This window comes from Paralichthys olivaceus, chromosome 7, assembly GCF_024713975.1.
Source record: "Paralichthys olivaceus isolate ysfri-2021 chromosome 7, ASM2471397v2, whole genome shotgun sequence".
Lineage (NCBI taxonomy): Eukaryota > Metazoa > Chordata > Actinopteri > Pleuronectiformes > Paralichthyidae > Paralichthys > Paralichthys olivaceus.
Window position 1 is genome coordinate 10,067,810 of NC_091099.1, and position 17,835 is coordinate 10,085,644.

At 40.7% G+C, this 17,835-nt stretch overlaps 1 protein-coding gene across 9 annotated transcripts in view; it reads right to left on the reverse strand.

Moving 5' to 3' along the window:
- The window catches only part of magi2b (membrane associated guanylate kinase, WW and PDZ domain containing 2b), a 71,624-nt gene that overhangs the window by 25,610 nt on the left and 28,179 nt on the right, over positions 1 to 17,835 (reverse strand). For all 9 annotated transcript variants that reach the window (XM_069529247.1, XM_020079544.2, XM_069529248.1 and 6 more), the window contains exons 3-6: positions 11,387 to 11,506; positions 7,496 to 7,720; positions 5,487 to 5,715; positions 4,859 to 4,938 (exon numbers count right to left, since the gene is read on the reverse strand). In XM_069529247.1, the coding sequence (XP_069385348.1) occupies positions 4,859 to 4,938; positions 5,487 to 5,715; positions 7,496 to 7,720; positions 11,387 to 11,506 (654 nt within the window). The remainder of the gene's footprint in view (positions 1 to 4,858; positions 4,939 to 5,486; positions 5,716 to 7,495; positions 7,721 to 11,386; positions 11,507 to 17,835) is intronic.

Here is a 17,835-nt window from a genome sequence, read left to right on the forward strand (position 1 = left end):
ACAGATGTCTGATGAAAGATGTCTGAATTTTTAATTGGTGTTAACAGTGTCAGTTGCCGTTACTTGAATAAATGAATCTAAATATGTATTAGTCGCAAATTTCCTGATTACAAAAGGCATCATTGCAGGTGTAGATATGAGCACATTGAAACATGATGTGGGAAAGATTTTCAGTCATGTGTGTTTGCATATAATTATTCAGGTGTTTATGTGGAGAAGTTGTGTATGTAAAGTATCTTCATTTGTATGTGTGAGGTTTTCAGTAAACTTTGTGAAAGAGTTTGATGTCGTATATGTCTAAATAATATTTCTGATTGCTCCTCAGGTAAATGTGATCACAGGGGACAGAGAAACGGTCCTGATCCAGACATGTCTGAGCGTAAAAGCAGTGATTGAACTGAACTATTTTGGCATCATTATCCGACAGATGTTTGACTCTACTCATATTCAAACCATCTCTATCTCCATTTGTCTCTTTCTTGCTCATTTTAAAGAAGAGGCTCCAGCAGGGCATCACTCTGCTCATCATCACCAACTCCTGCCTCTAAATGAGCATGAGCAGCACATTTTCATCAACAGCACTGAGATTACTTTGAAAGCAGCCAAGGGATTGAGTGCGTTTCAAAGGCAGGACTGAAACCAACACTTGCCACGATTTGAAGCTTGTCCTGCTCTGTTCTTACCTCCTCTGAAGAAGAGAGGAGATATGGGCTTGTGTTACGTAACAAAAGACTTGCCTGACAAAAAGACTGCGAGGGAACCGGATCTGTGGTGACAAGTCTTTGAACTCTCTGAGTCAGTTTCAGCACACAGATACAACTGCAAAGGAAATTTACTCTCGAAAATTAACATACAAACAAAACATGTTTTACATATTCCCTATGATTAAACAAACAAACAAGCAGTGTTCAATGCGAATACAAAAATCCATTATTTTGTTATGCACACAGAAAATGCATTGGAAGAAATAGACAACATATAGTGTTTCTAATATAATGCTTCAGAAACAAATACAGCATCTCTAACATGTACAGAGAATATCTCCTGTCTTTGGAACAATCTTTCCACTGCGAATGTGTTGACGTTTTTTTCACATCTGAGTTATTAGCCCTCCACCACAGCAGGTGGTGCTATGATTCTATTGTGACCATGTGAATGATGGCTGACTTAGCTTAGTCTCTGACAGCTATGCACAAAGCTGTTTTTTTTTTTTTTAAACGGGTGAAATTTGCATTTAAATTCTCACTTAGTACAAAGCAAGCCCGCAAAAAGCCTAACCTTCAGAAAACAGGCAGAAGCTTACAGTACAGGACTCAAAGCAACATGGAGATCATTACAGCTTGCTGGATTAAATGACTGTAAATGCTTCTGTCACCAAAAAGGCTACTGCGCTATTTGTACTAAGAGAAATGTAAGACATTTCCTGGCAACTAAACCTGTTTTTCTGGCGGCCATTAACACAAAGGTGCTCTGAGAAGATGTGATGTGTCACCCAAGACCTTCACAAATGTCTTCAATTCAAAATCCTCTGCCGGTGATCACTCAAGCATCAACTTCCTTAACCCCTGCATTCCTAAAGATAGAAACACGCAGACCAAAAACGAGAAAGACCAGATCAACTGCACAGGAAATAAACTGCAGATGAATGAAAGAGAATGAAGAAAATGAGGAGAATAAAGAGAAGGAGGAGAAAGTAAGAAAGAAGAACTAATGAAGGGCAGTGCATTTAATTCAAATACATAAACATGGCTCAGATATCTATCTCCTACTTCTCAGAGAGAAAGATAAACACTGGTCATGCAATATGCAAACGACAGAGTGTGATCACATATCACTGATTTAATATGACTGATATCCCAGGTCAGATGTTGTCACTGACATATACTGAAAGAAAACTACACTTGGATCTGGACTATAGAGACTTGAAGAGCTACCTGACAGGTATGGCTAAATATAATCCCCATGCTGATGGCTGTTGGTGACCTTCTATCAAAATACCTTTTATAAAGAGCAGAAATGAAACTGGGGCAGTTAGAGGGTTATGAAAAACATGGTATTTTGTATTGACATTCATTTTCCCCTGTGGATGAATTCCATCGTCTCTGGTGACACCCTGATTTTGACTCTAGCACCAGCAGGTGTTTGACAATTTTGTGTTTTAGTGAAATGTCCTGAACACTATTGGATTGTTTTCCATAAGATATGATACAGACACTCATGATCCCTACAGGATGAAATGTAACATGTATAATATCGACTTTTCATCTATTGCTAACTATAGGATTGATTTTACTTCACATGGTTTGGTTAATATCTGCAAAAATGACATTACCAGCAGCCTCAACTGTATTTTGTTATAGTACAATTAACATGGAGGGCTGGGAAATATGGCACAGAATGTCATCAAGATAAAAATAATAAAAATAAAAATAACAGGACAAATGTCACATTATTAAGTTAAGAGTGATTGTTGCTCCTGAGTGATTGTTAAACTCTTCTTTATGGGCAGAGCAATACTTGCGAAATCTGAGGTAGAACATTAAAACCAGATGTTATATTGTCATTGATGAAATGACAATATAATTTTGGTAAACAATATACCTGCCTAAAATAAGCATGTTAGCATTGTCAATATTAGCATAATAGCATGCAGATCTAGCTCTGCTGCTCCTGAGTACGGCCTCACATTGGGCTTTTGGCTGTAGACTCTTAGTCTTGTTTCTACACAAACCAATCAATCATTCTTTGTCTTGATTAATACATTCTAATATTGTGTGCATAGTATGTAGATTATTATTTGGTATGTTAGTGATCCCAAACCAAAACAGAGCGTGAAGCAACAGCAAGTCGTTGCACTGATACACATAATAAGTCATCACAGACGCCACAGCTGATGGAAAACTGGCTTCTGAAGATCCCTGACTGTTTGGAAACTGATCTTTGCTCTGCCAAAATTAAGCTGACATACTTTGGCGAAGGGTTTGTGACATGACAGCAGTAGTGTGTGTGTGTGTGTGTGTGTGTGTGTGTGTGTGTAGAGTAAGAGAGACTGAAAACCAGTTTGTGCAGAGCTGAGTGGTGTTATTGGAATTCTTGTCACACTGCAGCCCTTTACTGGAGAGACGGAGGGAGAGGGAAAAAAGAAGGGGGGAAAATTGAAGAGAGGGAAATTGAAAGGGGTGAGTGACAGAGATGTGAGTCAGAGGAGTGCAGAGGGGAGAATGGCGGAGGGAGAAAATTGAAGAGATGGAGAGCAGGGGAGAGGTAGAGAACCTATTGATTCAGATCTTGCTCTGGTGAATCACATCACAACCTAATTTGCAGACTGAGGGCAGCAACAGAAAAAGCGGTGTACGATCAACCTCACTGTAATAATCTGATCCCACTGAACCAACACAGGATCTCTCTTATTCATATGACTGACATCAGTGCTGGACTCTTGTTGATTTAATTCCCGTTCTTGTTTTTTTTGGCCTCTGAAATAGAATTTTAAAGATTTTTCATTCACGCAAATTAGCTTCCCTTGTTCCCTTGTTTCAAACTGCTTTAAAACAAACCTTGAAAAACAAAACTACTGACATTCTATTTTCTTTTGTCAACAAATTCTATGAAAAGACCAAAAAACAATGAACTGATCCGGCTGATTTGTTGTACTTGTGAAGCTAGAGTCTGATCTACTTCCTTTCTCTGTGCAATAGACCACCTTTGGCATCTAAAAACACATGAATGAGTCACTGAATTTCACGAAAAAAACATTCTGCTGCTGCAAATCACCATAGCAATCATCTGGGACCGTGTTAGAGGACCAGATGATAAATCAGAAGAGCATGAATTAATGAACGGGTTAGAAAATAAGAAACTATCTCTGCTGCACAAAATACCATATTTTTCAGACTACTGTCTGTTTCTTTTTCATATAGGATAGAATTCTAAGAAAAGAAAATCACTATTTGGTTCTTCAGCTCACATCTGATGAACAGGCAAAATGTGAGGCTTTCAATGTGGACATTGTTTCTTTTTAAAGGTCTCATTGTACGTGAATTGACAGCAGCTTGAAATAGTCTGCAACAGATACACTTTGTACTCCTGTTTGTGGAGCCATTGGAAAGTATTTTTTTATTTTAATAATGAAACTCAATATTCTTGTCTCATTTTAATACACATTTTCAGTAGGACAAATAGGCTCAAAGCTGAACACTACAAACAGGGTAGGAAAGTCAGAAAGTATTAAGAAACATTAACACAATGTTGGTGGTTTCGCAGGATTTGTTGACAATTAGACAAATCTAATGCAACTGTTATTTTTAAACTCACAAAAAAGGTTTAATTCTGACGTGATGAGTTCTGCAGCATTGTTATATAGTAAGGGTTTTAGTCTATGTCATAAAGAATGTGCTCATTAGATGAAGAAGAGACAGATCACGGTCATGAATAATAAAAAAAGAATATTGACTGTTCCTGATTGCATTCCTCTCAGCACATGTAGCAAGACCTTTCAATACGAATGAAAAACTAGAAACCTACAAAGCTAAAACTTTTGTCACGTCTCTTCTTTCTCTATTTCATTTCCAACCCTCCTTTATATATAAGTACTCCTCCCGAAACCTGTGGAGAACAATGCGACCTGCAGCAGACTAACAAACACCTCAAACAACAGTATTTTTGTGCTCTTTCTCTCTTGTAGAAAAAACCTGCTGGAACAGCGAGTGAGGAGCAGACAACACAGGTACACAATCAGCAGGAAATACAGACACTGCATACTCCCACAAATGTTAAAAGACGAGCTCGGCTCAGATGAGCACACACCAAAGCTTATAAGACAAGAGGGCAAACATGCGAACGGGTCGTTCAGACTCACCGTCTTCTCTGCATTCTTCTGGCGGCTTCGCTTTCTTAGCGAGACGAGGATCAAGCCATGATGTTGTTTTGGTGTTGTGACTGAAGGAGGAGAAGAAGAAAGGGACGTGTACATGAAAACAATGATAAGAGGAGAGGGGCAAACAAAGGTCAGACAGAGATTGACGGTGAGGGTAAGAGAAAGAGATGAGTGCAAAGTAACACTAATGACCTGAGCATGTGTGTGTGTGTGTGTGCAGGGGCAAAGAGAAACAAGGGAATCTCCAAGGTAAACTAAATGGTCATTAATCCACTAATTAGCCCTCAGCCACTAATTAGTAAGGGTGAGAGGAGAGGGCAAAAGTTTGCAGGGGTGTGCATGTCTGTGTGTGTGTACTGTGTGTCTGATAAGCAGTATTGAGTTACATCAATTATTCAACAGAAGTTCACACAACCAGCCTTACGTACAGCACACTTTGTGAGGTGCATCACATCGTTCTCTTTTCCTTCTTTTCTTATTTTTAGACATTTTTCGTATCATGTGATAAATAAAGACTTTGCCTCCTGTTACAGATACAGACCTGAAGGAACATTCTGTTTCTACATTGGAATAATATACAATAGATTTATATGACTTTATTTTCTCTTACTCTATGAAGTAGACCTCCCCCTTCTCAGTGTAGGCCATCTCCCAGTTGTCAGGCAGAGGGCCGAGCTCTTCCTCATCTGCATCTGGGACTTTGCTGGGGGATTTGGAAGGAGATTTTGGGGCCTCTTCTTCTTCGGTTGGGGGCTCAGCGGAGGCTGGGGCCTGGCTGGACACCTCAACAGCAACCTCCCCAGAGGCATCTGTGCTCTTGTCCTCATGTTCACTGGACTCTGGATTGCGCACACGCATGGACACGCACACACACACACACACAGAGTTATTCTCAAATTCACTCTGTACACACATGCAGACCTGGATACACACGACACACGCCATGCATGATGAGTCAGAGCCGAGCCACTGCAGAGCTATGAACCCCCAGGAGGAAGAGAGCGAGGAGAGGAGAGCGAGAGGGGAGCGATGGGGTCTGAGGACAATGAGCATGAGGAGAAAACAACATGGAGATGTCAGAAATGAAGAAACAGGGAAAGACATTGACTTCAGGGGTCAGAGACTGAGTCAGAAACACAGGGAAAGTTTTTTTTTGAGTGAGCAGAAAAGCTGGTGGCATGTAAGTCAGAGGATGGGGAGCATATGATGAAGGAGAGGGGAGAACATTAAAGGGCAACATTTGCCTATAATATCTAGAGTCTTAAAGGAAAAGTAAGATGGAGGAGAGTCAGTGCTATTTCACAAAACTGATAAGATTTCTGGGTCTATATCTTTATCTAGACTTGTTAAAATGTGTTTGAATCTTACTGGACACTTCAGGTATAGCCAGGAGGTTATTTTTATCCAGACACTGTTTAAAATTAGAGAGGAAGCACTTTTCCAGTGTTTTAACATGAATCTTTTTTTTTCCAGGGACCAGCTAAAATGTCTTAGCCTTGTTGATCTTGTTAAAATTAATATGGGGTTGGGCACAAAACAATATCAATTATAATGGCAATATAATTTTCTGCAATTTGAGCAATATAACAAAAGGCCAATATATGCCGAAATAATTCGTATGTATTGTGCAAACAATTAAAAGGTATAACACATAACTGATCTAACTCAGATTTGTAAAATGTGGAAGAGTTTAAAACCACAACCTTCACACAGGAGCAATAATCTGTGTTTAAGTCTAGAAGAAATAATAATGATGTGACATTTATTGTGATTATTATCAATATAGACAGATTTCTAATCTTTTTTATAAAGGTTGGTGATATCGTCCAGCTCTAAGTGAAAATAGCACACGGCTGTGTGGTGGGGGGAATATGACAAGACTAGAAAGAGAGATAGGGGTAAGGAGATGATAGAGGAGAGGGCAGAAGGGACAGGACCACAGAGGCAGGGGAAGAATCCAGAGAGTTGAGAAGGAAGAGGATGGTAGAGGAGGAGAGTGGAGGAGAGTTTGGGTATAAATAGAAACAAGGACAAAGGCCAGTGGCAGGAGAGCAAAGACAGCAGAAGAGACAGAAATGAGAGGACAGAGAGAAGATAGCTGGAGCTAAAATGAGACTATGGACAGCGATCAGGGTGGAGGTGTTAATGTGTCCTTATCAATTCTGTTACGTAAGCTTATTGAGAACCTTTGCACTTCTCACTGATGAGTGTTGATGTCTGTAATGACTAGTCAGGGTTCACTTTGTTGTCAGATCTCCATCGGCTGAATTATACACACTGCAGACATGAAACAGGACTGATGGCTAAAAGAGACTCTTGATTTATCCTGAAGGGACAATAAAAACAAAATGTGAGAGCTGCTATTACAACTGACTTGTTTCTCTGGTTTTACTCAATCATACCAGTGAGACAGTCATAAATAACTCAGGGGACAGTAAAGGCCTTCAAACCAGATTTTCTCCGCACCTAAATATGATATAATAAAATGTCTTCCTGGTCAGGGCACTTGTGAAACAGAGTTTGAATCTAATTTGAGTCAGTGGAAGATGGAAAATTTCCAATAAAAACATCAAAACAGGAAATTGATTGTTTCTTTTTCTGTCTCTCATCCGACAGTACCTGGTGTGATGGCCACCCCATTGCCGTTGACTATCGGGCTCTCCTCTTCCTCCTCCTCGGGCGGCTCCAGGCTGGCGCGTTGCTCCATGTTGCTGACTGACTGGTTCCTCTTCCTCTTGCCCTGGGCGCTGGGCCGGGCTCCGGGCAGCAGGGCCTCACTCACATTCAGAGGAGGGGCTGCAGGGGACGGCTCTGCTGGAGGTTTTGGTGTGCCGTAGAAGTTATCTGAGGGCAGAGAGGCACGGCAGTGTTTGTGTCAGTGGCCATATGTATGACTACCTCAGGTGATATAACGCACCGTCTGTTAAGCAGAGCAGAGGTCCAGGACTCAAGGGGAACTCAGGCCTTGAACAGATGATTTTAAAATGTAAGATAGAATGCAGCAGAAACAGCTTTTGACTAGAAACTTATGATTTCTAATAAATCTGAACAATTTTGGGGGATTTGCATGCTGGCTGATGTCTGAAAAATTAATTAGCATTATCTGTGGCTAACAGTTGAGCTCTTAGGACAGACCTGTGTGCCAGAAAAAAAACCTGAGGACCAGAACTCACATTAGGATCCTGACCTTCATTTTTTCACCATGTGCTCTTTTAATTTTAGATGCCAGCCACTAATGCTGTATCAACAAATGAAAACTTATCTATTTCCATGCTGACATTATTTTCCAGTCCCATCCTACTAAACAGACATGATATAAGCAGGGTCAACACACACAGTGGAATTTTTATAAAGAAATTGATATATATTATATAATATATAGTACACAGAAGGAGTAAAAAAGTCAAACCGCCTCATGGAAGTCAATGCCATCAATGATTTCCATCATTGCGTATTTTTTTCTGACCTATCATCCGTCCTATGTCCTTCTTTTATAAGCAGCAACCTCTCTGACTCTGTGTTCCAGTCTTGAAAAGGAGACGCTGCAGGTGTCTTCAAGTTCATTTACTGTTTAATCACTGCTGTATGTCCTTCCTGTCTTCACCCTACAACTCACGGTCTTCTAAAATTTAACATTTTAGACAGGATACAAACTGTAAACCTGTGACACCCACAATATAATAGTAATTTATATAGAGCTAGAGAGCTTTTTCTACCACACATCATTCACAAATGATATAAAACCATATACTTTTACAAAATATTTACAAAGACACTTCGATGTGACCTGAAACACACACACGAGCACGAGTAGTGACTCTTTGTTGAGAAATGTCTTATTCTGCCGCATATCATCAGCTCCAGATCAACAGAAGCTTTATTCTACAGTACATAACAACGTATGGTTCAGCCTTCTGCTTCAGGATTCAGTTTTTTGTGTTGTGTTTTAGGTCAATGTGAATGTAAAGTGCAGTAGTTTGCCATGTTTGATCTGATATGAAATATTTACACTTTCTTCTCATATAGATTGTGTCTATAAACATTGTTTCTCTGTGCAACCTTCAAACAAGATCTCTGTTTTCCACCAGCTGTTTAAATAAGACAAACATGCTGCTTAGGCTCTGATAGATTTTGGACATGATATGGTTCTGGTGTTAAATGTGTTATCATAATAGACTCATCCACATTAAGTTACAGTAAAATAGCCTCAATTTCTTTGGTACATTTCAGGTTGAATTCTTTTGCATTGCTGCTCTATTAAATTAACTGACTTATGAGTTCACTGGCTCTCAAAGCCCAAACCAGCTGTCTGTTTATCTTAATGAAGATGACTCTTCCTAAACTGCATCTGTTGCTTTGGACAGACATGGGACAGCATGCTTAGAGGAAGATTATTATACAGCTAGATGGAGAAATAACATATTAGTGAGAGGTGGAGTTTCAATAATAGCCAATTGCTTCCTCAACAACAGTGTCCTTAATGGAGTATTTTATTTTCTCTCAGGAGAAGGAAAAACTTCTCCTGAGAGAAAATAAAATACTTGCTGCAGAGTCCTAAAATGTAGGAACCCAAAAATAAATACAGAAAAAAATGCCTCCAAGGGCAAACAATGTCCCTGTTTAAGCTAAATTAATGTTTCGGAAGTTGAGAAAACCCTGCAGTGGGGTTTCTCTGCCTAATGATGCACACAAACCTACTTCAACATAATGATAGCTGTTCAGTCAGGCTCCAACTACAGTGTCTTAGAACAATAACTATCCCCATTATTATGTGTTATCTATTATTTTGTTTTAATAAAGTGTTTAAAAAATGTATACTGTTTTTCAATAGTTGTATGTCTGCTGTATTACTGGGCATTATTGGGCATCTGTCAGTCCTCACCCACTGTAATGATGGAATAGAAAATTAAGAAAAGTTAATAACAGCACTGTGAAGAGAAAACAGACAGTACATGAAGGTCCTGTATCTCATTGGAGATGGAGTCATCCTCAACATAAATAATTTAGCACTCTCTTTTTGACACTGACTGACACCGAAGCTTCTGAAATTTCATGGCTTTCTACAAGTTAAGATTTTCTGCTGTGCTAAATATACATTTTTGACTGGGCATATTTGCTCTTAAACCATAATATAGCTCTGCTTTTATTAGAAATTAAAAAAGAGCCTAACTGTCAGGGAAATATTCAGTGATTAAATATTAAGTGTGAGTGAGAGGCAGAGATGTCTTATTTTATAATCCCTCCAAGTGGAGAGGAGTGGGGGTTTCACAAAGAGGAAACAGGGGACAGGGGCGATGGGAGGAGAACAACAGCAAGATGAAGGACAAAAGAGGGATCAGCGGCACAGAGACCACAGACATCAGTTTACTTTCATCGCAGCAGGAGGTGGATAGATTTTAGGGAAGGCTCTACTGCAGCCACCACTTCCTCAAGAAGCGCAGTCACCCGGCTGTCCACCAAACAGAGCTGTCACAGCCTGACAAAAACATAAATGTGCACACAGAGGCACATATGAACAGGGATTAAAGTAACTGCACCCACCTGTAAAAGCATGAGCACAACCTGAAGAGATGCTTTGCAGAACATAAAGCATGCTAAGAAAAGTTTAGGGAACAGGTTCTTCTGTATGAACCACACTGGATTTAAAAACACAATGATCCTCAATATTCCTGGTATTGCCGAAAAGTATTTTGGCTAAATGCACAGTTCAATATCCGCCTTCAGTTGTGACTTATGGTTGTGACTCATCACAAAAGTGAGTGTGCAGCCACGCACATACTCTTCCTTTTCCTATCTTTTTACGTTCTTATCTCTCCTCTCTCATTTCTTCTTCTCTACTCTCCTTTTTTTCTAATGTGAATTTCAAAAGGAGTTGCTGCACCTTCAATGCTGCCAGAAAGAGACAGCTTCCCCCAGTGGGAATAAGTAAGCTCTGCAAAACATACACTGTAAACACGCAAGACACACAATTACAAAATGAACATATAAAAAAGGAACACATATGCGTACATGTGCCTGTACCCCCCTTACACACACACACACACACACACACACACACACACACACACACACACACCATTTGTGTGTGAATGCGTTCAGCTGCACAAGCTCACAGAATTTGCTACTGGGCAAATGAACCAGCAAATCCCCCATGTGTAAATGTATCCCTGACACTGTAGCAAAGCAGATGCAGACTTAACATGAATCGGAAATGGCATTCATCCAGCTCACACGTGCACACACACATGCACACGCACATATTAAAGTAGTCAGTCTGCCGGAAGCTGTCGTACATGAATCTCTGCAGGAGACTCATTTTGTTTACCTAAGCTGTGTATAAGAAGATAACCTGACACACCTGATCCATCAAAGATATCTACATTATAGCACAAGACACCGGATTCATTTCAATATAGTAAAATGGCTCCACCGAAAGCTGCACCCATTTGCACTTGTCTCGCAGATGCAGAATGTTTCCTGCAGAGTGGCCACAGCGCTCCCACAGCTCACCTTCATAGGTTCCACTCTCTAGCAGGGCTCCACTTTGCTCCAGTTCCATAAAACGCTCCACACTCACAAAGTTGTAGTCCACCCCCGGCACCTCCCCCTCCTTAGGCTGCCTGGTGGTACCTGCAAAAAGAGAGAGAGAGAGGGAGAGAGAGGAAGAGCGTGAGAGGTCATCAGAGCCAAATAGGGCACTTGAGAAGAAAAGGCAGGAAGGCAGATAAAGAGCCTAGAAAAAGGACTGGACAAAAAAAGACGGCATATTTGAGGCTACAAAGTGTATGAGAGGAAGTGGGAGGGGAAAGGAAATGGAACAGAAGAGGCTGAGTGAAGAGTCATCGCTTGTGATAGCCAAATCCATTCACACGATTGAGTGTGAGTGACAGTGTGAGACAGAGGGAGGCAGCTATAGAGGAGAAGGGAAATCATGCTCAAACAGCAAGCCGCCGTCATTCAGTCCCTATTCGAGCCAATCCGGTGCAGCTTTAGTCACGAGTGAGTCAATATGACACTTTTACCAAACATAACTCAAACCTCCGTACACGGCTCACAATACCGTGCCAATTGGATTATTGTTGAAAAAACAGGAATGCAGAGGCACCACATTACTATGCAGCAATTACAGCCTTCCTACATCAACGCTCTGGAGATCTCCATCAGCGCTGCAGCGTTGAGGCTCAGCTCTGTGATTGCAGCAATGGGAGTGTCGAGTTTAATGAGGTGCTGTGTTTGTGTCTCTGCCAAGTGGATTTTCATCCCAGGCTCAGTCAAGTTCGCCGGTGTTGATTCCTGCTCTACATTGATCATTGGCCCAGTGCTCTTCCTAGAACTCGGGCCCACCTGGTAAAATCTAAGTCAGATTAATGCAGACAGAGTAATGCAGCTGCCAGAATTTCAGATCTGGATGAAGTGCTAGATTTGTGCTCCAATGGTCCAAGAGTACATGTTTGAAAAGGGGATGAGCAGTTCTGACAAGTCAAAAATACAGTTCCCCTCACATTCTTTATTGCATATTTAAAAAATTCAATTTTTATCAAGACTCAGATTTTCAGACACCTTTGTCACGTTCTCTGACCACGTTTGACACTTAAGTACAAATAGTTAGATGTGTTTCATGTTAACTGCAGTCTTACTATTTATGATGCTAAATAATTGACTGATTGCATCAAGGTACTGTAGCTCATACAAATATAAGCACAGGTCACGTAAACTTAAAATACGGTACTTTGAATCTGTATAACAGAAGCAGTGTTCATGTGAAACCCATCAGGTAACTAGAAAACTCTGAAGAGGTATATACAAGAGTATACACACACACACACACACAAACACACACAGGTTAGTCATCTCATGAAGTGCTGAACCTCTAACTCCTCTCCAGAGTGTGATATCTTAATCATTAGATCTGTATTGATTGTCTGTCACCACTTTGCTCCTGCAGTGCATCTACTGAACGTTCTCTACTGTATTTACTTCACCCGTGGGAGCAGAGATGAGAGCTTAGCAACACACAAAGAGCAAGGAAGTGACATCAGACCATCAAGCACCTATAGGTCATCTATAAGGCTGCTCGATGCTGCCATACTGTGTACAGAGGGGTGTTTGTTTGCACTTTACCTCTGTTTGTCCGCTGACGTGTGTATTCAGCCATGTGTTTGTCTTTGTGGCTTTAACTGGCGATAAAGTGCCCACTGTGCCAACAGTACTCTCATCGCCAAGCTGATCACAGCTCAGTAGCACACTGTGAATCCTCAACACTACAGGTATGAGTGTGTGTGTGTGTGTCAGTGTGTACATCTCTGAGTGTCCCATCATTGTTTGATGTACTCTGATCAAAACTCTAAACCAGTTGAATATATTGAGTAGTTGTTAGGTTTACATAAATGATCTGTATTTATATAGAGCTTTTCTAGTCTTGATGACCACTCAAAGCACTTTACAATCCAGTTTGTCATTGACTCATTTACACACACATTCATACAGTGCATCTATTAGCAGCACTTTTCAATTCGGGGTTCAGCCTCTTGCCCAATGACACTTCTGCATGCAGATGGGGAAGACTGGAAACTAACTGCTAACTTTTGTTGCAATGATCCAATACATTACAGATACATATGAAGTAACAGTTAATATGATACAATTCACCACCTGTGATGCAGTGTGATGTGTTGATTATTGTACGATTCAATGTGACACAATTCAAATAAAATGTTTATCTTATGCAGCTCCTAATAAACACGGTTTCATTTTATCTTTGTGGTTCTTCTTAAGCAGACCATAAATTATAAATGAACTCAAAAGATGTTTCATTATTAAATCACATATTTGTTCTCTTGTACAGAAACTCAGTAAACCAGTTAGACCAGTGCTTCTTTCCATGTTTCCAGTTATAGTTTTATAACATCACACACTTGACAGTTTAACAACGTACAGATCCTCAGAATTAACAATGAAGCATAGTGCAATACACTGTAACTGCTGCTAATTGACAGATGTGCTGTTCTTTTGACAGGTAGGCTAACTCAGCAGTTAGCAGAAATCACCGGTTCTCTTTCTATACTGCATAGCAGACTTGTCAAATTGTCCGTGTCACTCGGAAAACAAACGACAAACATTTGATTTGTAGCATTTGAGTGAAACGTGCAGCTCTTCCTCCTCCGAGATAATCTGTGACTCGCCTGAGATTTGGCTGACAGATTTGAGGAATATTTATCTCTGACAGCTGTGGAGATGAGAGACCATGCTTCATTTATATGTAATAAAGCCATAGATAAACCATAGAGTGTACCAAGTAACAGCCCCTGTTTGCAAATATCAATAAGCTTTTATAGAAATGTAGATTAGAAATATAGATGCATAAAATGAAAAAAGAGCTAAAACGTTGGCAAGAGCTATTACTGAGATGAAACTCAAACAATGTAAAACTTCAGTAAATATTTTATCCCCGTATGACAGTGACATAATTAGTTGCTTTAAATAAAGTATTTTTAATAAGTGGCTTTAAGTCAATCAATATGTCTTTTAAATAACTGTATTTTTTTCTAATTTTGTCTAGCTCCTGTATAACGTAATATAGAATAAAAGTGTTGCCGCAAATAGGTTTCATTTTTACCATTTAAGGACATATTGATTTCCATGGTATTTTATGACACTGCAGTTTATGTGCTTATGTACTGGACTGCATTATATCATAAGATCAAATATCTTCCCCACCCCCATAAGTTGACTCATCATTCCTCCTCTGACTCAGACTATACAAAGATTCAACATGACATATGCTCAACAAAGATACTGAAAGGATGTTTGGTCAGTTTGACCAACTGCCTGTGTAAAGAAGCTTCACAGACCAGTACAATGAGACTCACTCCATGAACTACATTGCACAGGAAACAGAAAGCAATATTGAAGAGGACCGTCCTTTGCGTGCACATCTACTCTGAATACCGCAGCAGCTCAGTCAGCCAGGAGGGGCCGGTCGCCTTCCACTGGGTACAGCTATTGATCTGTAAGATCTGAGTGAAATTATTCTGCTGCCCACACCAGAGTAGGCAGACCCTGTTGGAATACTGATACCGTGCCGATGGCCTTCTCCCACAGCTTCCTCCACTGGACACACCAGACTAACAGCGAGAGCGAGAGAGAGAGAGAGAGAGAGAGAGCGTCTTGGATCTGAGCTGAGAATATTGATCGATTATCTGGCCTTGAGATAGGCAGATAGGCTGAATGTTCTTCCTTTTCACACATTTAGACTCAGAGCAGTTTAGCACATTACTTGTTTTTCTTCCCTGCTCTCTGCTCATCTCTTCCCTTTAGCAACACAACGTAATAACTGTGAAGTAGACCTTCCTATTAAAATGAACACTGTTCCTGAAAAAAATCCATTCTCTTTTACTTCTGCCCCTGATGCTGCCTTTGTCTATCTAAGCCATCTTTAACCATACACCAAATTCCTTTTTCCTCCTTTTTCTTAGCCTTGAAAACTCCAGCAGAAACCAAAACTGATTCTCAAAGAAATTCTATCTATAATTGATGAAGCCTTGTGGATGAGGGCTGAAATGCCTTCAGCTCAGTTCAGTTTAGGGGTGATTTTTCTTTACTTTTCATACATAGCCACACAAACTCAGATGCAGTGCTTTAATAAATGAGCTGAACAAAGCAGGACAAGCTGCAGGTGCTGAAATTAAAAAGTAGCAGCAGACTGTGAGCGGAGGCAGCGACGCTTCCCCTGAGCCAAAAGCAAGGCTGCTGTTGATTATTGATTGAACGTCATGCTCTCGCTAATAAAGGATAAAGTCGGCTGTGAACCAAAATGGTCTTTGCATTACAATCAGGCGGTGTAGCCAAACCTCTCAGAGGTGATGCTGCGAGTATGGGTATGAGCACCATAGAGATTTATGGCTTAAATGACTTAAAGCTATAATAGCACAGTAAAGCTTCAGAGCTGCCACTTTAGGGGGTGAAGACATTCTCTAGCTCATGCACGACAGCCGAGCGCTACAGAATATTTTAACATTAATGGAAGTGCAGGAGAGAGAGAAAGAGAAAAGAGAGATAACGTAGAAACATAACAAGGAAAGTCCATTTGGCACTACAGCTAAAATAGCTGATATACTGAAATAACTCAGACGATAAGAGGACAAATACCGTTGCTGAATAATAGAGTGGCAGAAGAGTGGCAAGGATAAAAAAAACCCAGCAAAAGACAGCAACAGAGAGAGACAGAGAGCGAGAGAGGAGAAAGAGAGCGATTGCTTAACCTCACTGTGCATCCACAGCCTGCGACTGAGCTGGATACAGCGCACATGTACGAATACACATGTTTGTGTAATGAGAGAGGAAATCACCAAGAGGGAGCAGCAGAGCGGGGGAGACTCTGATCTAAAAATAGTCTATCGATGGACTGATTATCATAATAAAGGGTGGGGGAGGGTGGTCAATTACAGTCTCAGTTCAAGTACGTGTGGGAATGTCGAGATGGGGGGGGGGGTCATGTTAGCAGTTGCTATTGACAAAGAGTTAAAGGTATGATTGTGTCCTCCAAAGTTCTGACACTCGTTAAAAAAAAATACTCCTGCAGCATTTGCAGTTGGAACCATCTGTGCAGTAACTGGACAGAGCAACAAACCTAGACTGGATACATATGGTCCCACCTGAGCCTCCAGCCCCTCAGCTCAATGTGCACAGATATGCACTGTGTTTGTCTAATATGAGAATATGGAGGGCGAGGTAACACCAAATCTAACGGTAAATAAAAATAATTTGCAAAAGGTGAACAGGCGTGATGCTCCTTCACAATAATCCATCTGGGGATTATGTGAGTGTGAAAGAGAGGATTCAGACATGCAGGAAAGGAGTGTTAGCTCTGCTCTACTCTGAGCTTAATACAAGTCCAACCTCACCTAATAATGCTGCACGAGTCGAATGCAAACCCTTTCATTTGAATTGAGACATGTTGCTATTTGTCTAGGTTGTGCAGCACAATCCTCTCAGGATCCCATATCTTCTAACTATTTTCCATATTTTCAAAAAACAGTGTGTAAAAATGTTTCTATTCACCATAATTGTTTACCCATGAAAAATCTTTTCATGTGGGAATATAAAGGGAACATTGGATTTCCAGATAGAGCCCTGTAACCATACCGAATGATAAAATACCAAGATGCTGTCCTCAAAAAACTCAACGTGTTTAGCCAGAATCCTTTTCAGCAAGCACGGCAACACAGCAGCATGAGAGCACAGAGGACTGTGAAGACTGTTTTTTGCAGCACAATACCCACACGTACACTGCTGCTTTCTGATTCATTTACTGTCTCTGTCTCGCATCTGTCTATCTATCCATCTATCTTACTCTCTTGTCTTTTCAAATTGCCTTGAACCATTATCCCTTTTCTTTCTCTCATTCCACTCATTTCCAATTTACCTCATCACTCTTACATCCATTCGTTTCCCTGCCGGTACCCTCTGTCCCCATTACTCTCTCTCTGTCTTCTTTAATCCGCTCCCTCTTCCCCTCGTTATCCTGCTATTTTCTTTTGTCTCTCCATCAAGCTCTGTCTCGCTTTGGTCTCTCACGTCTCATTCACTGTGTCACTGTTCACCCCCCCCCCCCCCTCGCCTTTTCCTTCTTCCCCGGTTGGCAGATGTGACGGGTGACAGCAGGTCTATAGGAGAGGTACGATTGAGCACGCACACACACATCCTTATTTACACTACAAAGCCTATGCTACAGATGCAGCGACACAACATAGCAACAGTCTGACAGGAGCGTCTGCTACCACGACAACACGTCAGCGCCTGGCAACACAGCTTTGCCATGGCAACAAACCGTAATGTCGTGATTTGCTTTATAGAAATAATATTTATGTCAGATATGACACCGTGCTGTTGTGCATACACAATTGTTTTACTTGTTACAGTCTCAGAGGTGTTCAGCTCAAGCCTCTTTGCTCTGCTGA